Here is a 22,523-nt window from a genome sequence, read left to right as displayed (position 1 = left end):
GTTATTTTCATATCACATAAATAACCGACTTTGCATGGTGCAAATAATCTTTACAAGCTGGATGTTTAATACAAAATCACTTTAACAATTCAAACTCCTTGTTTGTACTATGGCTTTAAACTTTGGCTTTGTTCAGAATAGAAAAGTGACACAAATCTGAATTAAATATTAAAAATGATTGTTTTGTTTTAGCATTGTAAGGTTTCCTGGCTCATTTCAATCTTCTCTCTAAACATCCACTTTCATTATTACTTCACAGATTAATAAAACAGAAAAAAATTAAAATGTTAAAAGTACCATAGCAAAAATGTACATCAGAGCCTTCTAATTTGAAAATCATAATTTGATTGCTAAGATTAATTGGTATATTAATGATTAAAATCATTAACACTAATTCTATATGAGCATTCTCTTAAATAAGGTGTTCAGACATCTTCAAGACTGCTTCCCTGAATTCCAGATTTTTTTTTCAAATAAAATTTTCAAAATTATATAACTTCTTAATTTGGATGCTTTTTAAATGCTCCTGATCACGTATTGGTTAGTAGTATATTTAACCAATAACAGTACACTAATCAAATTAAAAATCTGCTTCCTGAAGACCATGTCCTCCTCCTTATGTTCAGAAGTCAAAGTTGTAGAAAGTGTAGGAGTACAAAGACCACAAATGGTAACATAAAATGTTTTCGTAAATTTGGGAGGAAATATTCCATGACAAAGTTTGTGTGTCCGGTTACAAGCGGTAGCAGCAAGAACCCAGAAAACAGTGTAGAACTGTGTAATTTCTCCAGAGCAGTATCAACCTGGATGCCCTGTTTTTCTAGAAAGGGGAAGAGAAGGCAGGATTTGCCCTAAGCTTAGTCAACAATTAGCTGAGTAGAGCACCTTTCATCCTACATCTCATATAATGCAGCCATCATATAAGCAGGCCCACTGAATACAACTGTGCTTGACATCATGAAAGCACCACAGAAGTTAAAGGTTGGCCTACTTGCCACATATTCAGCCTCCCCTGCTAAAAACATTTTGTTTTCTCTTTAGAGTAAATTACATTCTAATAGAATAATTTACATATGCAAAAACTGTGTTAAAACACTTCTACTATGCCTCATATTCATCTGATATTATAATATATGTCCACATTTAGTACTACAGTATTTTAACATTTTAAGCATTTACTGTATGTAAAAATGCAATACGAAGCACTTTGTATATTTTAACTCATATAATCATTACCAAATATGCAGGTATTAACTATATTGTTTTAACAGTTGAATAAATCTAGCATGTAGAGATGTTAGATTATCAGTTCCTAAAGGAACAGAATTGACTTACAAACCCAGAAAATATGATTCCAGAGCTAAGGAATACCATTCAAAGGTGTCTGAGGCTCATGCTGGGATAAGGGATAGGGGAGACATTGGTTAAAACAAGTTTTAAAAAAAAATGGAAAGAAGGTAAGAGCATCCCTCCAATAAAGTACATTCACTTGGAAACTTTTGGGCATCATCCATGCTCAGGTGGGGCCCCCCCAAAATCATCTCAATGCATGTCCATGCATATAAAATGTCATCTCAGACCATGATAATACAACATCAGCTATGATGGATTTAATAATGATGTCATGTACCATTTAATAATAAGACCATCTTAGGTTATAGCATTTAATACTTACAACATCCTTGTGAGATATATTCCTTTTCTTTACAGAAAGAGGAAAAAAGGCTTTTAAAAAACTCAGTAATTTGCCCAGTTTTAGAAAAAGTCAAAACTCAAATTCAGGTTAGAGGATTATTATTTTTTTTTTGCCTGCTCATGCTCTTTTTTATTTTGTGTGTGTGTGTGTGTGTGTGTGTGTGTGTGTTGACAAAAATGTTCTATATCTTTATTGCATTGGTGGTTACATGACTGAAGGCATTTGTTAAAATATTAAAGTTTGAATTGAATTCATAGACATTTTACCTAATAAACCAGACTTTAAAATACACCCGAGCAACTCCTGAAGGAGACCACATCCAGTCAGTTGGATGGGAAGTTTTTCCTTATAGGGGTTCCAAGTGGTACACCTCCATGGTTACCATCATCCAGCCCTTTGGCATGTAGTTTTTTTTTTTTCATATGTGTTCAGAGACTGCTTCAGTCAGTCCTTTGATGAGCCTGTCTTCTCAAGAGGATGTTTAGAAAAGGGAGGGAGTGGGATGAACCACAAACTTTGTTGCTCAGCTTGGTGTGAAGGTTGTAATTGGCATGCCTTAGCTCCCTTCTGTACTATCCAATACAAATTATTTTTGCCCCCAATCAACTTTCTTGCTCATTAGAATCCATTACTAGGCAATGACTTGCTTCTCACTACTGATTTCTGGATCCCTGCCACCCACAGAATCCATACAGCATCCATAATTTTTACTTCATTTGAACCATGCTGGTAAAACATGTTTCTGGAGGAACACAACCTCTAACCCTGCAGGGCTCAGGGTTGCACATGGGAAGCACAGACTCTTCCAGTTAGTCTTCAGCAATGATGTCAACAAGGACCTGTCCTGCTGGCACCTTCTGTTTTTCAGACTTACATATTGTTCCTATTGAAGTTACGTCATTACACAAAAGTTTCTATTTTAATGCATATACCACTTTCTAACGGATGACTCCCCATCATTGCAAGGTATTTCTCTTTTTTTCTTCTTTTTTTTAATTTTTATTATTGGTTGTTCAAAACATTACATAGTTCTTGACATATCATATTTCATACATTTGATTCAAGTGGGTTATGAACTCCCATTTTTACCCCGTATACAGATTGCAGAATCACATCGGTTACACATCCACTGTTTTACATATTGCCATACTAGTGTCTGATGTATTCTGTTGCCTTTCCTATTCTCTACTATCCCCCCTCCCCTCCCCTTCCCTCCCATCTTCTCTTTCTACCCCATCTACTGTAATTCACAAAAATTCTCTTTTTTTTACCTTCATCAAAACTTTCTTTTATTGGTTGTTCAAAACATTACAAAGCTCTTGACATACCATATTTCATACATTAGATCCAAGTGGGTTATGAACTCCCATTTTTACCCCAAATACAGATTGCAGAATCACATCGGTTGAGGATTATTTTTTTTAAGCAACCCATTCTGCTTGCCTAAATTCAAGGTTCAAGTTTGAATTTAACCTACATGTTTTTCTAACCATGTCAATGATTAGTTAATATTAATTTCTTTTGTGGATCCTCTGTTTTGTCCCACGGAGGAAGATAGATCCAAATTATCATTTTATCATTCTATCACTGACATGGCAAAGCATATAACAAGGAGGCCATATCCTGTATCAGCGCGTGTGAAGCTATTGTATGAAACAAGACATATGCTTCCTTGTGTTCAACCTCAAAACAGAATCATGGATTTTATGTGTTCATTTGATAAAGCATCTGGTAGGATATATCAATTGGGTAATTTATTATAAGGGTCTTCAAAGCAAGTCACATCCAAATTTTCTATAGCAGGTATGGATTTGATGAGATAGGGTGAAATCAATTTTCACATTTCAAGCTAGTTTAGGGACTCCCAAGTGTTTGCCAAGAGCTTGGGACCAAAAAATCTTCAGATACAATTAATCTAATTTAGAAATCATTTTCCTTCATAATGTAATACTTTTTTCTCCTCAGAAAGGCAGTGTTTTCACCATGACCAACAGCAAATATTGTGCATGAATGCTAGATATAGAAGATATATAATCTTCTATATCTAGTGATATAAGATTAAATTTGTTTCTCTGGTACCACCTCTTTCTATTTGGCCATTCTGAATTCCTCTGATCTGTATTAACATCCCTATGTGTTGTTCCCCTTTCCCAGTGGTTAGAGCCCTAAAGAAGTCCAGGCTTTGGGAGACCTGAAGAGCCCTACTGCCCATATCTCTGCCCTTCACTAAATTCTTCTATAGGTGAACACACAGCTACTCCGGAAGCTGCGGCAGGAGGATCACAAGCTTCACTTAGTGAAGCCCTGTCTCAAAATTTAAAATTTTTTTTAAAAAGGGGTGACTTAGCTCAGTGGTAGAGTACCCCTTGGGTACAATGCCCACCACCATTAGAAATCCTGTGAGATTTTTTATATATCATATCATGTTCCCTATACTAGTACCCACCCTCTCCTACCCTAGCCCACTTTGTTGGAAAACAACTCTTCAAAACACACAGAACAGTCCTGCTTCTATTACCTGCATTTATTGGTAACTTGCAACAAAATTAGAAGTCACTGGTAGAATTTTATTTTGAATGTAAATACACATAAGGGCTGCTCATCAATCCTGAGCTAGAATTCACAAAGTCTATTCATCAATAATATACCTGCTTCCCATTTTTCCTCTCTTGCTTTTACCTTTGGCCAGCATCTGAATTCAGAAGTACATTTGGCCATTATTCTGGAAGAGTGGAGAAGAAAGTGGAGGAAAAAAATCAGGCATCATGCTATTGTGCTAGTAATGGCTGGAAGTGGGGAGAAGAATTGAAACAAAAAGCCAAAGTTACTAGTGGTTTATCCATGTCATCAGGTCCCTTAACCATTATGTTTGTCTATCCACAGAACAACAATTACCAAATTTTCAATTGGCAAATTAAAAATATAAATTTTCATTAGCTAGGCCCTTATCAAGTGACTCACATACTTTAGATAATCAACTATTTCTGGTTTTTAAGTCTCATTTCCTGAGGACATGGTGTAATTTCATATATTTTCCTTGTTATTCTCTGAGTATACATCTTACATAATGATCATTTTCTTATGTAGACATCCCCCAAACAAACTGTTTGGGGAGGGGATACCACTAACATTTAATATACATATTACTAAAAAGATGTGACAGAAAACTAAAATCTAGTTTTGATTTCAGAATTTGGCCACAACCAGTAGATATTTGCCTACAAAAACTGAATCATGACAAGAAAATAACATCCTGCTATATTTTTTCAATTTGACTTCATGTATTAGGGAAACCTTAACAGATTACGGTTCATTGAGAGGTAGCATTTCAAGTATCATTGTGGATAAACCAGTAAAGCACATTTAACATTCAGAGAAGGACCTTGTCACCTGAGTTCTTAGTTTTATTAAGGAGCTTAACTCAGGGAAAGTGCTTTTCTGAGAGGGGTGGGTTTTATTGCTAATGGAACACTGAGTTATGAGAATGGAACACCAGACATGAGAGTGCTTAATGGTTAACAATTTGCACAGCGAATAACCTCTTTTCCTGATGTCTGTGACAGGGCCGCGTCAGTTGTACTGGACGGCTGATGGTACAGGCTGTCAACCAAAGAGGTCGCAGTCCCCGCTCTCCTTCAGGCCATCCTCATGTCAGAAGGTATTTCAGATGTTCCTTCCTGTAGGTGTTACTGTGTACTTATTACTATACATTTAGGACTGCTGGAATCATAGTATGACAACAAAAGGGAATGGAATCAGAAGACAGAACATGGATGCATAATTCAAGTGTATGATCCTTGATTATTATGCCCCTTTGCAGTGCCAAAAGGGGAAGGAAAAAAACATTTGCTAATATGTGCTGAGTCTATTCAGATATACCATTGTTTGTCTATTAAGTATGGCGTGTTTTATATATGAAGAAATCAAGACTTGGTACCTTTAGATGGCACATGAACACAAAAATACTAGTAAATGGAACACAAATGTTCCAAAGCAAACTTCTCTAACCAACATCTGTGAAGACTTATCATTATAAGTTGTTGCCACTGGATTTCTTAAAATCAGCTAGGTTGTTAATGTACATTTTTAAATTGCTTAGTTCGAAACATATTAGACGATGAATTGTGTAGGTAAGATTCATCATATTATAGATGCTCAAATATCTGCTAACAGTTGAGTCTGCTTTCCATTCCTAGTAGCCCTGAGTCTATGAAAGGACACTGACAGAATGCTGGCAGTCAGGGAGAGAGAAAGGATGTTATTTCTTGTAATGTATTTGGCCTAAAACAATATGGTAAGTCAATCAGCCTGTTAACCTAGGTTTCTATCCAGATATTTTACAGACAGGACATCCCGAAATAGTCCTGCTGGTAAGATACAAGCCATAGATGCACCACAAAAAGAGAAACATAGTTAGACTCACAGAGGAAAGGCAGGAAAACTGAGTGAGCATCAAGCAAGAGATGTGTCTATACCACCGAATGTGACTGAAGCCACAGTCTTTTGATCAACATCTGGATGGCATTTGGATGACAAGTACCTGGGCATGTGCAAATTTAATTCCAAACTAGTGCAGCAAAATCTGTTAGATCTTAGACCTGTATCTCAGGCTATAAACACAACATCGTTTCAGGTTCATTGTCTTGCATTTTTCTCTTCTGCCGCTCCTATGGTCTTTAATACATCAAAGCTTTTCCTTATATCAATAGATCCTACAAAGAATTTTTATCAGATCTGTATTTGGAGAAAATGATTATCAGCCTAATATACTAATCTTTTATTTGTTCCACTCATTTTTTTGTTTTTTTCTAGTGAAGTGTTTTTAAATTTATCTTCCAGTGGTTACTGACAAAATTTATATCCAACATGTTACTCATTTCATAAGTCTTTCCTGAAATACAATTGTATTCCTCTGGCAATATACTACACAGAGGTGTGCAAAATGTGAGAGATTTGCACAACCTTGTTTTATATATATATATATATATAATTTTAGTTGTATATGGACACAGTACCTTTATTTTTTGTTTTTTATGTGGTGCCAGGGATCGAACCTAGTGCCTCACACATGCTAGGCAAGCACTCTACCACTGAGCCACAACCCTGGCCCACAACTTTGTTTTTAAAAAGTAAAAATGATCCCTTTAGGTACATAGATAATTAATGCAGAAGATTTGTTTTCTTAATTAATATGAAAAGGAATTTTGATAATATATTAAATTTTTTAAAAGAGCTTTTAATTTCCTACAAAATTATAATTGGTGGGAAGTTAATAGTCATTTCTATTGAAAAAGATTCAATTAAAAAAATCTGATAATAGAAAAAGCTGCTCTTACTGCTAATGTAAAGTTTTAAAAAATATTTAGGAAAAAATGCTCATTTTTCATTTCCCTTTTGTGATTCATATTAGTCTGCAGTTAGCAGATTATTAAATTTATCAGACTTCCAAATTAAACAAGACTTTGCTTTTCTGACTTTTTGATGCATAAATCTTGGGAATGGGTAACAGATGAGGAAATAATAAGATTACCCCCATTGTATTATAAGAAAACTGAGGACAAAAAGCTTGGAAATAACTACTATCTATCCTGATGCATCTTGTTTCAAGGCCTCGCTCTAGATCAAGAGACAGTGGAGATGAAAATGAACCAATTCAGGAGCGATTCTTCAGACCTCACTTCTTACAGGCTCCTGGAGATCTAACTGTTCAAGAAGGAAAGCTCTGCAGAATGGATTGTAAAGTAAGTGTTTGTTATGCTGCAAAATTACTGCCTCATTTCTCTCCTCAATGCCATTTCTCTACAGTTCTTTTTGGGACGTTACGTAAAATAGAAGATGATGCCAGATCAAAAGAAAAACTAGCAAAATATACTCAGCATCTTTATGCTGTTTCGCATCATGATTTTCCTTACTTTTAAATTTGTCTTAAATATTTTCTTTACTCTGAACCCTACATACCCTATCCAAGAAAGGTTTTATTTATCCCTTTAAATTTTTCATTTTGTTGAATAAATGTGATGAATCTGCCATATGCCCTAATCAATAGGGGATCTTCATTCTTTTTTCATGAAATATATCCATCTATCTACTCTTTTATTCTTTCCATTTTCTAGAAATTCTTAGATAAGTTAGAGTGACATTCGTCTTTCACCTGTTTTACCAGAGCTTCTTAACCCAGGGTCCTTGGGTAAGCAGGCTTTATTAGATGTGAGTTCTGAAACTATATAGAAAATTGTGTATGATACAGTTTTCAGCAGTTTCTCAAGGGAATTTCAGGCCAAAAATGTTTAAGAACCACTGCTCTCATGAAAAATACTTTCATTTGGTTTTTGCTCTACTTAAATGATTTTAAAGTAAACATGGATGAGATTCTTAAAATTTGGGTTCCCTCTGCTGGTTCTCTCTGGGATTGCAGAACATAAATATAACTGCTTTGAGGATCTTGGCATTACCTGCTTTTTCAAAAAGTCAGTCTGGAGTTGAGGATATAGTTTGGTAATACAGCACTTGCCTAGCATGTGTTCTGGGTTCAATCACCAGCACCACAAAAAGAAAGAAACACAAATAGGTAAATCTGGGCTTCTAGGAATGTATAGAAAGAAAAATGTATTGTCAAAAACATTCTATTGTCCAACATGATTCATTTTGCAGTATAAATACACAAGTTGAAATCCATATGTATATTTACTTTATTTGTAGTCTGTAAAAATTCATACATTAGAACTAAATGATCCAGCAGTCCTACTGTTCCATACATAGCCAAAGAAAATGAAAAAAATGTCAGGATACCTGCACTCCCATGTTCATAGCAGCATTATTTGTAATAGCCAAGATATGGAACGAAGCTCAGTGTCCGTTAACAGATGAATGAATAAAAAATACATGTATGCACAATGTGAAACTATTCAGCCTTTAAAAAGAAGGAAATCTGCCAGGTGCCATGGTGCACTCCTGTAATCCCAGCAACTCAAGAGGCTGAGGGAGGAGGATCCTAAGTTCAAAGCCAGCCTCAGCAACTCATCGAGGCCCTAGGCAACTTAATGAGACCCTGTCTCAAAATAAAGATAAAAAGGGCTGGGGATGTGGCTCAGTGGTTAAGCACCCCTGGGTTCAATCCCAGGTACAAAGTGGGGGAAAAGGAAGGAAATCTTGCAATTTGTAACAACATGGATGAACCCTGAGGACACTATGTTAAGTGAACTAGTCCAAGCACTGAAAGATAAACACCACATGATCTCCCTGTTATGCAGAATCTAAAAGAGTCAAACTCATAAAAGCAGAGAGTAGAATGGTGTTGCCGAGGGGAGGAGAACTGGGGAGACTTTGGTCAAAGGACACAGAATCTTAAGTTAGGAGAAGTAAGTTCAAGAGATCTGTTGTACAATGGGGACTATAGTTAATAACACTGTATTATAGACTTGGAAGTTGCTAAGAAAGCAAATTTTAAGTGTTCTTATCACAAAAAGTGATAAGAATGTGAGGTAATACATGCGTTAATTATCTTAAGTTAGCCATTCAGCAATGTATACATATTTCAAATCATACTGAACACAATAAATACAAATAACAATTTTTTCAATTTCTAAAAATTTTCCAAGAATTATTATTATAGTTTTTAACCTACAAAGTTACATTTCAAGTCATCTAAAGAAATTTTATTTTAGATAGGTCATTAGATAATACCAAGAAATTATTAATTTCATGTATAAAATGAAATCATAATTATGTAATAAAATGTATATTTCTTTAAATGTATAATTAGGTAGATAGGGATAAAATTATATAAAGTCTGGAATTTATTTTATAATATAAAAAATGATGAGAGTGAATCTAAATAATGGGTGTATAGAGATCGACCATACTGTTGTATCTACTTTTGGTCATATTTTAAAAAGAAGCCACAGTAATTTATTTTACAAATTGAGCACACAAGTTGAATTTCAGTAAATGTATTCAAGTATTTCAGTAGCATAAATGTCCTTAAAACCTCTGCCTTTAAAAGAATATTGGGAGGAAAAGTAGTCTGTACTTGATTTCACTATGATGGTCTGACATAGATGAGGAAAATGTTCAATCCTGCCACATGAACAGATGGAGTGTTACCTGCTTCAGAGAAAGATAAAGTCTTCAGTGTGTTTTAAGCTTTGACAGGGAAAAGAGACTTGGTAAGCCAGACACGAAAGCAACAGCTTGCTCTTTGCCCAAAAGCCCCCCACCCCAACTCCTGGCAAACATTCCTAGACACTGAGTACCCTTCACCCAGCACTGAGGCTTGCTGCTCCAGGAACAAGCGTGCCCTTCTGTCTCCCCAACAGAACTGCTCGCTAGGACCTTCAGCTCCTGGGACTGCTGCATTCTTTCCTTACTTACCAGGGGGACCAGGGTTAAAAGAATATGACTTTCCCTTTGCAGGAACATGAGTAACTCTGCCCACTGGGACAGGTCCACTGTGAATTAGGTGGCTGGAGAGTACACAGTGCTTTGGGCACTTCTCCTACCAAGCACACTACGGCCTGCTCGTCTAGGATCTAACTAGTGAAGTGGGAATCAGTACTATTTCTAAGTTTGGGAAAGGCCTGGGGCCAGACCTAAAGTATCTACGCCCGCTCCCTGCATCACTTCTAGTGACCTCCAGACGGGCAAAACTGTGTAGGTGGAGAGCTGGGGGATAGCAAGTGGACAGATGGGACAGCAGAGCCTAACCATCACAGAAGCCAAGCTGCCTGACTACGGCTGTTTGTTTCCAAAGTCTATTCATGCTTTTAATCCACCATTGAGTACACTTAATTTTTTTTCTTTCAACTCTCTGGACTTTTTGGTTCATTTCTGGGAGGCATCTTGTAGGTAATATAAATGAATAAATATCATCACAGAGCAGAAGTGGAGTGTGTGTTATCTGACTGATTTGGGCAAAGCTGGTTCTTCAAAGAAATTGTTGTATTATGCAGCAGATGTGCTTTGTATATAATTTCCCACTAGTAAAGTTGGAGATCAGGGAGGTAAAAAGGCCCTCCTCAGCAGTGCCTTTCTCCTATTCAAAATCAAGGACAACACTGTAAAAAGCTGGCAGATGGCAACCATCCCTACCCTTCACAGTACAACGTGTTATTAGCAATTAAATGTGCTTTTATCTGATCTCTGGTCAACACAACTGTCATGGTCTCAAGATTTTATGACATTTCCATTGTGATGCTAATTTGTTGAGATGGCTTTCTGGGTAATTTCATATTGCTCTTGTTACTCAGTTTCAAAGATTATTAAATAATAATAGCTCTCTGTGCTGATGGATGCATTAACTAATGTCTCCATAGCAATGCCACTCCTTGATGAGAAGCTTTAGAGTATATAAATGCCAGCTGAGTGCTTGTTATTATGGTTGGACATCTTTTTTCCAAAGAGCTCAGAGCCTGGTGCTGACATCATCCCAGGAATTTTTATAGTCCTGGGTGAGGTAAGATAATGACAGAAATTTTTTAAATCCCTATTTCACTTGTCTCCAAGTTGTTCTGTAAGAAATGTTTTAGAAGTAAGCCTGTGAGTGTTTAGAAAACCATGGAATAGTTTTAAGCAAAAAAGTGACACAAGCTAATTCTAAAATCCATTTCTTTTGCTGCCAAAGGAGGAATGTATGCTGGTCTCTTAGCTCTCAGTGATTTCACTGTTTCAGTATTAAAAAAATTTACACGTCTTTCCTTTCTGGTTTAGGTCAGTGGGTTACCAACCCCAGATCTAAGCTGGCAACTAGATGGAAAGCCAATTCGCCCCGACAGTGCACACAAGATGCTTGTTCGTGAAAATGGGGTGCACTCTCTGATCATAGAGCCAGTCACATCCCGAGATGCCGGCATCTACACGTGTATAGCCACCAACCGAGCAGGACAGAACTCATTCAGCCTGGAGCTTGTGGTTGCTGGTAGGCTTCTCTGTGAATCCTTTCTCTCTGCCAGAATGAATGTCAGATTACACTTATAAATGAAGTCTACATTATTTAACCAATATAGAAAATAAACCACTGACAAAATAGATTATATCAAAAAAAAAAAATAGATTATATCATCAAAATCACCAGTGAGGACATATTATAAGGCTTAGCAAATCAGAAATAATTTTTCTTACTCCAGTATTCTTCTTTTCTCCCACTAACCTGAACAAGAAGGGAAAGGATTTTAGCAGCATTTCCAGGTTCTCATATATGTGATAGCCCCAGTATTACACAGGGAAAGAATATTAGCAGCACAGGCCCCAAAAAATGAAAAATATGATTATAAATCAAATTCAACACACAGAACTCATTTTTAACAAAATGTGTAGTGATTTCAAATTTCAAAAGGTTTAAACAACATTGTCATCTATACCCAGTGCCATAATCAAATTCAGATTTATTTTTCAATTGGTTATACTGTGATTGTAGGTAAATTTTGTAGCAGGATTATTTTATGAAGTCTTACCCTTTGAGAAGCCTAAAAATGAAACTATGCTTATTGAAAAATTTATACCATTTTTAGGAGTTAAGCATAAGTAAAGATTCTAATTATCTTTTTTTCTTTCTTTCTTTCTAATGGCATTGCTCTACCACTGAGCTACATCTCCAGCCCTTTTAATTTTTTATTTTGAGACAAGGTCTCACTAAATTGCCTATGCTAGCCTTGAACTTGTGATCCTCCGGCTTCAGCCTCCTGTGTCGCTGTGATTTCAGGGGTGCATGCTGCTGCTGCACCAAGCTCATCTGGTCTCTTTTATAAAAGAAGCATAACAAAACATAAAGTTTATTTCTCATACCTCATATTTACAAAGCACTTCATACACATTATTTCAATTAGTCTTCACAATAGCCCTATGAAATAATTGGAGCAAATCTTCTCTGACTTTCCTATTTAGTAAACTGAGAATCTGACTCAAATCAAAACTTACTGTGAGTACTGAACTTTTTCAAGAAATAGAGTGGCAAGGAGAATAAAACCAAGATATTTTTCCACACACAAAAAAGGTGGTAAATGTGTAGGCTGTAGTGCAACTTCAGCTATGTTCCTACACACTGGATTGGTTTCATTCATTCTTCTAACCTTAAATGAAAACTGTTCCTTTTTCTATTAAATGTACATTTTGATCATATCTGTCCTTCAGGACTGAAATTTGGGGGTCCAAGAGACAGATATCTCAGTATACCTCTCTTCACACTTCTGTCAGAAGATGACAGTGCATGGTAATTGGAATCAAGGTCTTTGGCATCAGATCTCAGTGCCAATCCCAGTTCATGTCTACTTTACTAGCCTTGTGGCCTTTGGCAAATATATGATATCATATATCAGCATCTCAGTTTCTCCATATGCAAAATGGTGACCATAACACATCTCAGCATTTTTACAAGAATTAATTACTGTGTATGCGGTTCCACATAATGAGTACCCTGCACAGTGCTCCACAAAGGAACATTATTCTTACTGGTGAGTGGCTACGACATTAAGGCTTGCTTTCAACATTTTATGTTCTTTTCAAAACTGAGACCCAGAAAAAATATGAGGAGAGCTTCTGTTCCCACTTCCCCCAAAATAGCTTAGCTCATATAACCTCGGAAAATTAATAAAAACAAACCCTCTATGTAAGTCAAGGTCTGAGAAAGTCTTAGGCATTTGGAAATTTCAGATTGAATGTTCATCATCTTTGAGCTCCCTCCTAGCTACTTTATTGGGGTGTATCTGTCACTCCAGGCGAGAGAGTGGTGGTGCAGAAAGACATGTATATATCTTCAAATTTTATTCTGGCAGCTTAGAAGAGAATAATTAAACCTAATTCTTTCTTTGATTTTGTTTCTACCACTGATGCAAGAAAACAATTTCTCATTGGGAGATAACATTCAGTGTTATTATCAGTTCTGATCTTTTCAGACTACATAATAAAGTTGTCTTCATTTTATGGCTTCCTTCCTATAAGGCAATAATAAAGTTGTCTTTTTTATAGCTCCCTTCAAAGAATACAAATTGAAATTTGTAATTTATGGGATGTACATTCCTAGTTCATAGGAAACTATTTAAAGCTACCAGATTGCCATAATGATGCCTGCTCTGTATTTTCTTTCCCCCTTTATATCCTCTGGCATGTCTCACCTAAACCAAGAATTTCAAATTTTCAAAATCTTCAAAGCAAACATTTCAGATGGAAGTGAGGGAATCTAAGTAGATCAGACTCCTAGAAATGCTTGTCCTGCTCAGCACCACTAGGTGGCAGTGGTTGGTAGAGGCTGTGTGTGGTGACATAATTAGTGAAGCCATCTCGGATACTAGCAATGACTCGGGCATCTCCTGTGGCTGTTGGACAGGCATTCTGTGGAACAGATGGCCAATGGACTGTGTGAGCCTATCAGACTTGAATTAATTGAGGAAATAAATGAGTAGAAAGTTTACAAACCTTTGCTTGATAAAAGAATAATTTGGACAGAGACTAGCATCTTATCACCTGAAATGAAAAATGGTATTATAAAAGATCTTTTCAAGCAAAATTTGTAAAGGCTTCTGAATTCTTTGCAGTGCTCCTTTTGTATATCATTGATAGACAATCCATCTCATGTTCCCTTAGCTAAAGAAGCACACAAACCTCCTGTGTTCCTTGAGAAGCTGCAAAATACAGGAGTTGCTGATGGGTACCCAGTACGGCTCGAATGCCGCGTCTCAGGAGTACCACCACCTCAAATATTTTGGAAGAAAGAAAATGAATCACTCACCCATAGCACAGATCGAGTGAGGTAAGACTACACAATTACTTAATTTAACCCATAGCAGCTCAGTTCTAGTGATATATAAAAAGATACATTTTATGTACCATTTATATCAGTGTATGCAAAAGCCATGCTATTGATTATACCAAAGACAAAAATCACTCTTTACCCAAATATAGATTTAAACCTTTAGATAGATACTATATTGATATGTGACAAAGCATATTGTCTTAACCTAACAGTAATTATTTTTAAATGTTTACATCAAAAGAAAGGATGAATTCATTTGCTTCAGTGGTGACAGACTATTCAGTGGTTTTTGTAAAAGCAGATCCTCAACTAGGAATTAAGTGCACAGATTTATTCAACCTCTTGAGGTCTGCTCTTCTCTTCCATTAACTTTAATGGGGCTAGCAGCCTCTCCAGAATAAGTATGACCCTATTATCTGCCACTTGCACAATTCTGTTTCTAATGACCTAATTAAGAATGATGCTTCATGTCCAAAGTCCCTTTTTAAAAATTTAGAGCCTAATGACTTTATCCTTTTCTCTAGCATGCACCAGGATAATCATGGATACATCTGCCTGCTCATTCAGGGAGCCACAAAAGAAGATGCTGGGTGGTATACTGTATCAGCCAAGAATGAAGCAGGGATAGTGTCCTGTACTGCCAGGCTGGATGTTTACAGTGAGTGCCACTTCATTTCATCTGGTTGCATTTACTCATTGAATTATGAAAATTTAAACATCTGAACAGCAATTCATGTTACTCTTATCTGATCTTTTTAAACAACTCTAGCATTTTACTTGTCAAAAAATTTATATTGCTCTTTCTCTTTCTGTTTATAGTTTCTCGACATTAATAATGAAACCCCAGCAGGAGAACAAATACCCAAGTATCATTAAGGAGCTTTGAATAATTAGCAAGATATGCATGTTGATTTCTCTTACATTGGCTAGTCAGTTGTGGCTTCCCTACTTAAGCATCCCTAGGAGTTAACAGTAGTCAAAGGCATAAATGTCACATTTTCTTATTACTGCGTTCTGCAAATAACTGTCTTTTAACATTTCTTCCTACATTATAATCCTATCATGGTGTCTTAATGCACTCTGAATGTGTGTACCACTGATGCTGGAATGTGTACTTTTGTGGCTTGGTGCTTTTCTCATTAATCTTAAGCAGCTCAGCAATAGATTTGTGTGTGTATATTTGTGTACATGCATCCAAAAAAATTTTTTAAGTTCCTGCTGAATTTATAGATTAGAAAAATAGCATTATATGATCCATTGGCATAAGGAAAGCCATCAGAAAAAGATTTAAGAACTAATTTCAAATTTTACCTCTTGAAAAAGAAATAGCTTTGTGAGATTCATCAATAAACCAGTGGCTTAAACTGTCTCTACTACCCAGTTCTTTCCATTCAATTTATTAATGTTAAACATGCCTCCACAATTCTTAACTACTATAATTATTGATGAAAAGGTATGTTTTTCAAAGAGGAGGAAGAACCATGCCTGTAACCCTAGTGATTTGAGAAGGTGAGTGAGGCCGGAGGATCACAAGTTTGAGGCCAGCTTCAGCAAACTGTCAGATCCTCTCTCAAAATAAAAGATTAAAAAGGACTCGGGATGCAGCTCGGTTGTAAAGTGCCCATGGCTTCAATCCTCCTACCAAAATTTTTTTAAAAGGAGAAGTGAGAATTAGGAAAGTTATTAACTATTTGAAAGGATTCCCAGTACTACAGTATTATTTTAAAATGAAAATAAACTATACTTGACCTTTATTACCAATACAGACAATAAATCTACAACATATAAGTAAAATGCAAAGGTATCCCTAGATTTTCTGTCTCCACAATGGATGTGTTGCCTTTCACAAAGAATATGTGCCTGGTATATGTCAAAAGACATTCTGTATTTACTTGAAATACTTAAGGGCTTTCCAAGTGTATCTTTGTTAAAAATCTTAATTTACTCTTTCTTTGTAGCCCAGTGGCATCAGCAGCCACAGACCACCAAGCCAAAAAAAGTACGGCCCTCAGCCAGTCGCTATGCAGCACTTTCGGACCAGGGACTAGACATCAAAGCAGCGTTCCAACCTGAAGCCAACCCATCTCACCTGACACTGAATACTGGCTTGGTAGAAAGTGAGGACCTGTGATCCAGCATTGTTGTTAAAGTTGAAACACCGAAACCGCCATTGCCTTGACCAACATATTCCTCCACCACGTTATGTAAAAGGCAGAAATATACCTTTGACTATAAGAAATAAAAAGAAAAACACCAAAATAATATTTTTCTTACTTGACATACCAAACTAGAGTTTAAGTAGGTGATACATATAGAAAGACACACATTGCACAAAAAATTCACATTTATTATTCAGTTTAAAACTTGGAATTGCATGATTAAAGTGCTCTGAAATGCCAAAATGTTACAGGAAATCAGTTGTTCAAAAATAAACATAAATGGACAAGTGCCTTTAAACACAAACTATAGGTGCTATGTAGCACAATAGCGCGAAATGTTTAATGTGATACTACAATGATTCTAAAGTGCAGTGTATTCAACAGCTACAGTGAACCAAGTGCAATATGTAAGGATGAAAAGGAAGAGAAAATGACAAAGAAATCCAAGTAAATGCCTTGTCTTTGCAAACTGTTTTATATTAAATCATAAGGAACTACTTGCCTTAATTTTTATTAATACCAAGAGTTTTCTAACAAGGTTAATATCTTCGTTCTTAACCTTTTTTTTTCTTTTGTGTAGTATTCTCTTTTCATGCTACCTTGGTAAGAAGCATATTTACAAACCATATTAAAAGGCTAATTTAAATATAAATAATATAAAGTATTGTGAGTAAAGCAGATATATATTATAGTTCATTCCACAAAAGGCATCCAAATCGCCCAAATGACCAAGGTATATAGTATATTTGGAGGGAAAGAGGGTTTGGAAGGAGTAGGGAGGAGAATGAAGGAAAATGCTACCAGCACAATTGTATTGTATTCATTTAGAAAAAAGTAGAAGGGGCAGGAGAGGTGGCAAAGGCCAGGCTTTTCTTTGGTTTTCTTCAGAATTAATCGTAAGGTGCAGGTGAAAAAACACTGCCATTCACAAGTCAAGATGGAAGTTTGGAGCACATGTGCTATGGAGATTTCAGTGTTATCTGAAGTTTGTGTAGTAGTTGAAGATTTTAGATGTGTAGAGCAAGTTGAATATGGATTGAGACCGCAAGAGTGGCATAAATGAGAAATTGCCTGTAGAATCTAGTGTACTTGATGGAAATGGAGAGTTAAGGAGAGTCAAAAACAAGTCTGTGCTTAATGCATTTTTTTCATTGGCACTAGATATGGTGAATGGAAGCTATTTCACTCCCCTGCTGCAGCGAAACCTTGCCTGAAGAAGGTGCTGGGTTCTGAGTAGTTTGAAAGGCATATCTACAAAGACTGCTTTTTGAATGCATACGATTCTGCATCAGCTAGACTGAATTGATTCTGACCAGACTTGATAGTTTTAAGTCGGAACCAATAAAATTTTTAAATGAGAAAAAATAATTTGGCCTAATAGTATAAAACATGAGGCTTTAATGGTACTTTGCTATGAAAAGAAAACACTGTATTCCTTATGCAGAACACATATATCTTTCATTATTTATAATAAAAGTGTTGAACTTTCTTAGCTCAGTTACTCAATTCATACATAGTATTTTTTTAAATAATTTTATATCTGTATACCACCCCATATATTTCATATTACTGCTTCACATGTACAGCTTTCTACTTTGTAAGAACACCAACCAACCAAGTTTTAAATGATTAATAGGCTTGTGCACCAGGTGGCAGATGTTCTATACAGCATGGTACAAGTTTCTTTTACCACACTTACATGCATTGCTAACATGGAGTTTAAGATACTATACAGACAGTCTCCTGGACCTATATCTGTATTGTAGAATTATGACTTATGTCATATATTGCCAAATTGTTCTGAATGTGACTTTTTTGCTAATTTGCTGGGTTTGGGATTAACTAGCATTATTTTGCCACCTTTTATGTTGTATTTATAAAAAAAAAAGTACTATCATACTACTTTGGATTGTTGTGCTGGTGTAATGTGGATTTAACATCAATAAATATTTAACAAATAATAGTGCAGTTTTGTGAAGCAAAATATTCAGTTGTTTTAGTTTTCTGCTGCTGCTGTAATAAATTAGCAAAACCTTCTTTAGAAGCTTCAAGCAACATCCTAATGATCATAGTTCTGCATATCAGAAGTTTGGGCATGATGCATCTGGGTTCTCTGTTCACAATAAGACTAAAATTGGTGTCAGCTGGGCTGCATTCTAGTTGGAAGCTCAAAATGTTCCTCCCAGCTCAAGTGACTGTAACAGAATTCAGTTACTTGCAATTGTAGGACAGATGTCTTTTGTCTGTCAGGTAGACACTGCACTCAGCTCTTCAAGGCCACCTGTATTCCTTGCCAGGTAGAACTGTCCATTTTCAGAGCTAGCAATGTGAATCTCCCTCTTATCACATCCTTCTCGCACTGTGATTCTCTTTTGTCAAGGAGCCAGTCCCTTTTATAGGTGCACTGATTGAGTCAGGCTTCCCAAGATAATCTCCCTTTCTTAAAGTCATCTGATCTGGAACCTTAATTATATGTATAAAATCCCTTCAGGGTAGCACCTACATTTGTGTTTGATTAGATGACTAAGAGAAGGTGTATGTACATACAGCAAACAGAGACTGGGTACCATCTTAGAATTCTTCCTCCCACATAAATTTGTTATATGTAGCCATGTAAATGCATGTGTTCACCAATGCCATGGATTGCAAGGGTTCATAAAATATTCCAAGATAACAGAAATAAAGATCAAAGGAAGAAAATAAGAAAAGCATTAATGGAACAAGACATGAGCAACACACACACACACACACTCTCTCTCTCTCTCTCTCTCTCATATACATCTCTCTGTATATTGCACTAATATCTAGATAGTTACAACAGGTGGACAATACATTTAAGCTTTCTCACCACGGGGGCAGGGGAAGATAAAGCTTGTCATTTAAGTAATTCATAGCCTTCATAAATTGAAAACATTCATCTTTTATATAAGCTCTGTGATGGAACTTTATGTATACATTTGAATTAGGCCTGAATTGGGTATTTCACATTATCCCCAATGCCCTATCCCTTCTTATGTTGGAGCTTACAAGATCTACTATATATTTTAATGCTGAATTCATCTCTGATTTGAAAAAAGTGCAATAATCAACTTAGCTAGCCTAGTAGTAGAGACTAATAAAATGAAAAGTATGATTTTCTTTACATTATGGAAATATGGATTCTATAACATGGTAATGAAGAACTTGGGTTTTGGAGCTGGCCAACCAAGATTTGGATCTTAGCTTTGTTGATCATGAGTGACCTGTGGGACCCATGAGAAAGTGACTCCCTCTCCAAGTTTCAGTTTTCTTATCTGTAAAATGGAGATAAAACTAATACCTCTTTCTTGTGTGAAGATTTATGAGATAACAATGCATGTAAAATTTAACATGGCACCCAGCACATACTAAGAGTTCAATAACTGTCAGTTATTATTCTATATAGTTTGTAAACTAAAATAATTTGTTAAAATTATTTCAGTTACATAATGTATACAACCAGGAAAACTAGATGAATAGCAAAATTTTGAACTTGGAAGGGAAAAAATTATTAGCCCCTATGTGAAATTTAAAATTTCCCTCAATAATGAATGTAAGCAAGGAAACACAATAGTGTAAAAGTACCTGTGCTTGTCCCCATAGAATTTATATTACAAATACAGCAAATCTTGAAAAACCATTTCTATTTGGCAGTACTTCAAATTTGTGGAAGTTATTAGACCTACCAGTAAATGATGTGACTTGGAGCCATGTGTATTATATGATAAAATTTGTTTTTAATACTTTGATAATTACTTTAAATAATTTATTTTCTTTGCATTTTATGCATTTGTAAACATTATTTTGAGAAGCAATCCATAAGATATACTAGAGTGTCGAGAAGGTAAACAACACAAAAAATTAAGATCCATGCCTAGAGAAACTCAAAGATATAGAAAAAGAGACAATGGCAAGTATACTCACTCATACAATGTATAGGAAAAACATTTTGAAAACCTAAATTGCTCATTAGTAGAAGGAATAAACTACAATTTATCCATACAACAGAATATTACAAGAGTTAAGGTGAAAAATTGGATTTATACCTAAAATGGATGAATATCAAAAGCAATATTTGGTGATAAAAGGAAGTTACAAAAAGATGTATAGAGTATGGGTTTGTTTATATAAATCAATTTTACAAATATTTAAAAACATACATTTTTAAAAGATATATGGAAATAAAACCAATTTCAGGAAGTGGTTCCTCTGGAAGGGATGCATAATAAGAAGGTCTTCAGAAAAACACAATGCTTTTTTTTACTTTTTAAAAAGGAATTATATGAAACAGAGCTATGTGTGGTGGTGCCTGCTTATAATCCCAGTGGTTCAGGAGGCTGAGGCAGGAAGATCATGAGTTCAAAGCCAGCCTCAACAATGGTGAGGTACTAAGCAACTCAGTGAGACCCTGACTCTAAATAAAATACAAAATAGAGCTGGGGATGTGGCTCAGTGGTTGAGTGCTCCTGGGTTCAATCCCTGGTACCAAAAAGGAAAAAAAAAAAGCAGGGTGGAATTATATGAAACAGAAAAATGTTAACATCTGTAGATGTAGGAAAGTATATTATTTTCAACACATTTTCATCATATTTGAAATAATTCATAAAAAGATAAAATTTTTAAGAGTTTAAAAATTTTTAACTATATAATTAGCTGAAGGTCCATGCTGGGAAGCAGTTGCAAATAATTTAGATAATTTAGGTACATCATGCTAAGTGAAATAAGCCATTCAAAGATAAATACTGAATGATTCCACTTACATAAGGTACGTAAATTAATCAAATTCTTAGATGAAAGTAGAAAGGTAGTTGCCAAGAGCTGGGGAAAAGGAAATACTCAATAAATAGAAAAGAAAGATGAAAAAAGATCTAGAGATCTGCAATACAATGTGCATATAGTTAAAAATAGTGCACTGGACACTTAAATTTTTGTTATGAGGTTTTTGCCACAAGTTTTAAAAATAGGGTAGAGTCGCACCCAGGCAGGCTAAGAAGTTTGTATTTTGTCATAGGCACAACAGGTACTGAATGTTTTTGCAAAGGGGGTTGACACTGAAAAGCTCATAAAGATTACACTGGCAGATATGTAATGGCTAAGTGAGAGGGAAAACAGCATGGAAAGATGAATGAGAAGACAGCTGTGAGGATTCAAGGCCAGAAAAGGATTACGGAAAGAGGACAACAGAAGATGCAGGATACAGGGAGCAGCAAAATAGCTTAGCAGCAACTGGTCATAGAGGGTAAGAGAAGGAAAGAAGATGAAATGCACCACAGGTTTCAAGCTGGAGGAGACAGGATGCTGATGACAGACAGACAGTCAGGAGGAAAGACCATTGCAAACAGATCTATAAATTCTATTATAACAATATTTCCTCGAATGTATTCCAGGGAATGTTGGTTTCTGTTATGCCCCACGGGAAAAGAATTCTGTCAGCACATACTATATGTCCTCTCTCAGAAATTAGATATACACGTCAATACGTCCAATACTGTTATGCCTTGCAATAAAGACATTGTTTAACCCAGCAAGTCTCACACTTTACTGGCCAAAGGGCATTTAAAAAAAAAAAAAAAAGTACCTCATGAAACCTTTCTTTTTATTTTGTCCCCATAAGAAACCAGAAACATCTTATGCAACAAACTTGAGGAAGTGCTGTCATATAGAATAATTTTCCTTACAAAATTTCTCATTCTTATACTAAGAATGATTACTCTCAGACCTCTTCATCATCACAGCTACCAACAGTTGATTTTCACTAAGGGTTTCTATCCCTGCAGGAAAGTTACCGTATGTAGGACAGGTGAATAGTAAAAACCAGTGTGCAATGTGGGCACTACAGCTGCTGAACAATTACTGCTTTAGATTTAATGATTCCAACTGTATTCCAATGAAGTGGAAAATCTAGATG

At 35.8% G+C, this 22,523-nt stretch overlaps 1 protein-coding gene across 5 annotated transcripts in view; it reads left to right on the top strand.

The window, feature by feature from the left end:
- Positions 1-22,102, top strand: part of Palld (palladin, cytoskeletal associated protein) — a 375,372-nt gene extending 353,270 nt beyond the window's left edge. For 4 of the 5 annotated variants that reach the window (XM_077792727.1, XM_077792726.1, XM_026389723.2 and 1 more), the window contains 6 exons: positions 5,260-5,354; positions 7,305-7,437; positions 11,402-11,609; positions 14,270-14,435; positions 14,963-15,096; positions 16,397-22,102. In XM_077792727.1, the coding sequence (XP_077648853.1) occupies positions 5,260-5,354; positions 7,305-7,437; positions 11,402-11,609; positions 14,270-14,435; positions 14,963-15,096; positions 16,397-16,569 (909 nt within the window). In that variant the 3' untranslated portion in view covers positions 16,570-22,102. Of the gene's footprint in view, positions 1-5,259; positions 5,355-7,304; positions 7,438-11,401; positions 11,610-14,269; positions 14,436-14,962; positions 15,097-15,257; positions 15,305-16,396 lie in introns of all 5 variants that reach the window. The other variant, XM_026389724.2, reaches the window with a different exon arrangement.
- Positions 22,103-22,523: the final 421 nt, after the last annotated feature.

The sequence above is a fragment of the Urocitellus parryii genome, chromosome 14, assembly GCF_045843805.1.
Source record: "Urocitellus parryii isolate mUroPar1 chromosome 14, mUroPar1.hap1, whole genome shotgun sequence".
In the NCBI taxonomy this organism is placed as follows: Eukaryota; Metazoa; Chordata; class Mammalia; order Rodentia; family Sciuridae; genus Urocitellus; species Urocitellus parryii.
Note: the sequence above shows the minus strand (reverse complement) of the source record. Positions and strands in the feature narration are given on the sequence as shown.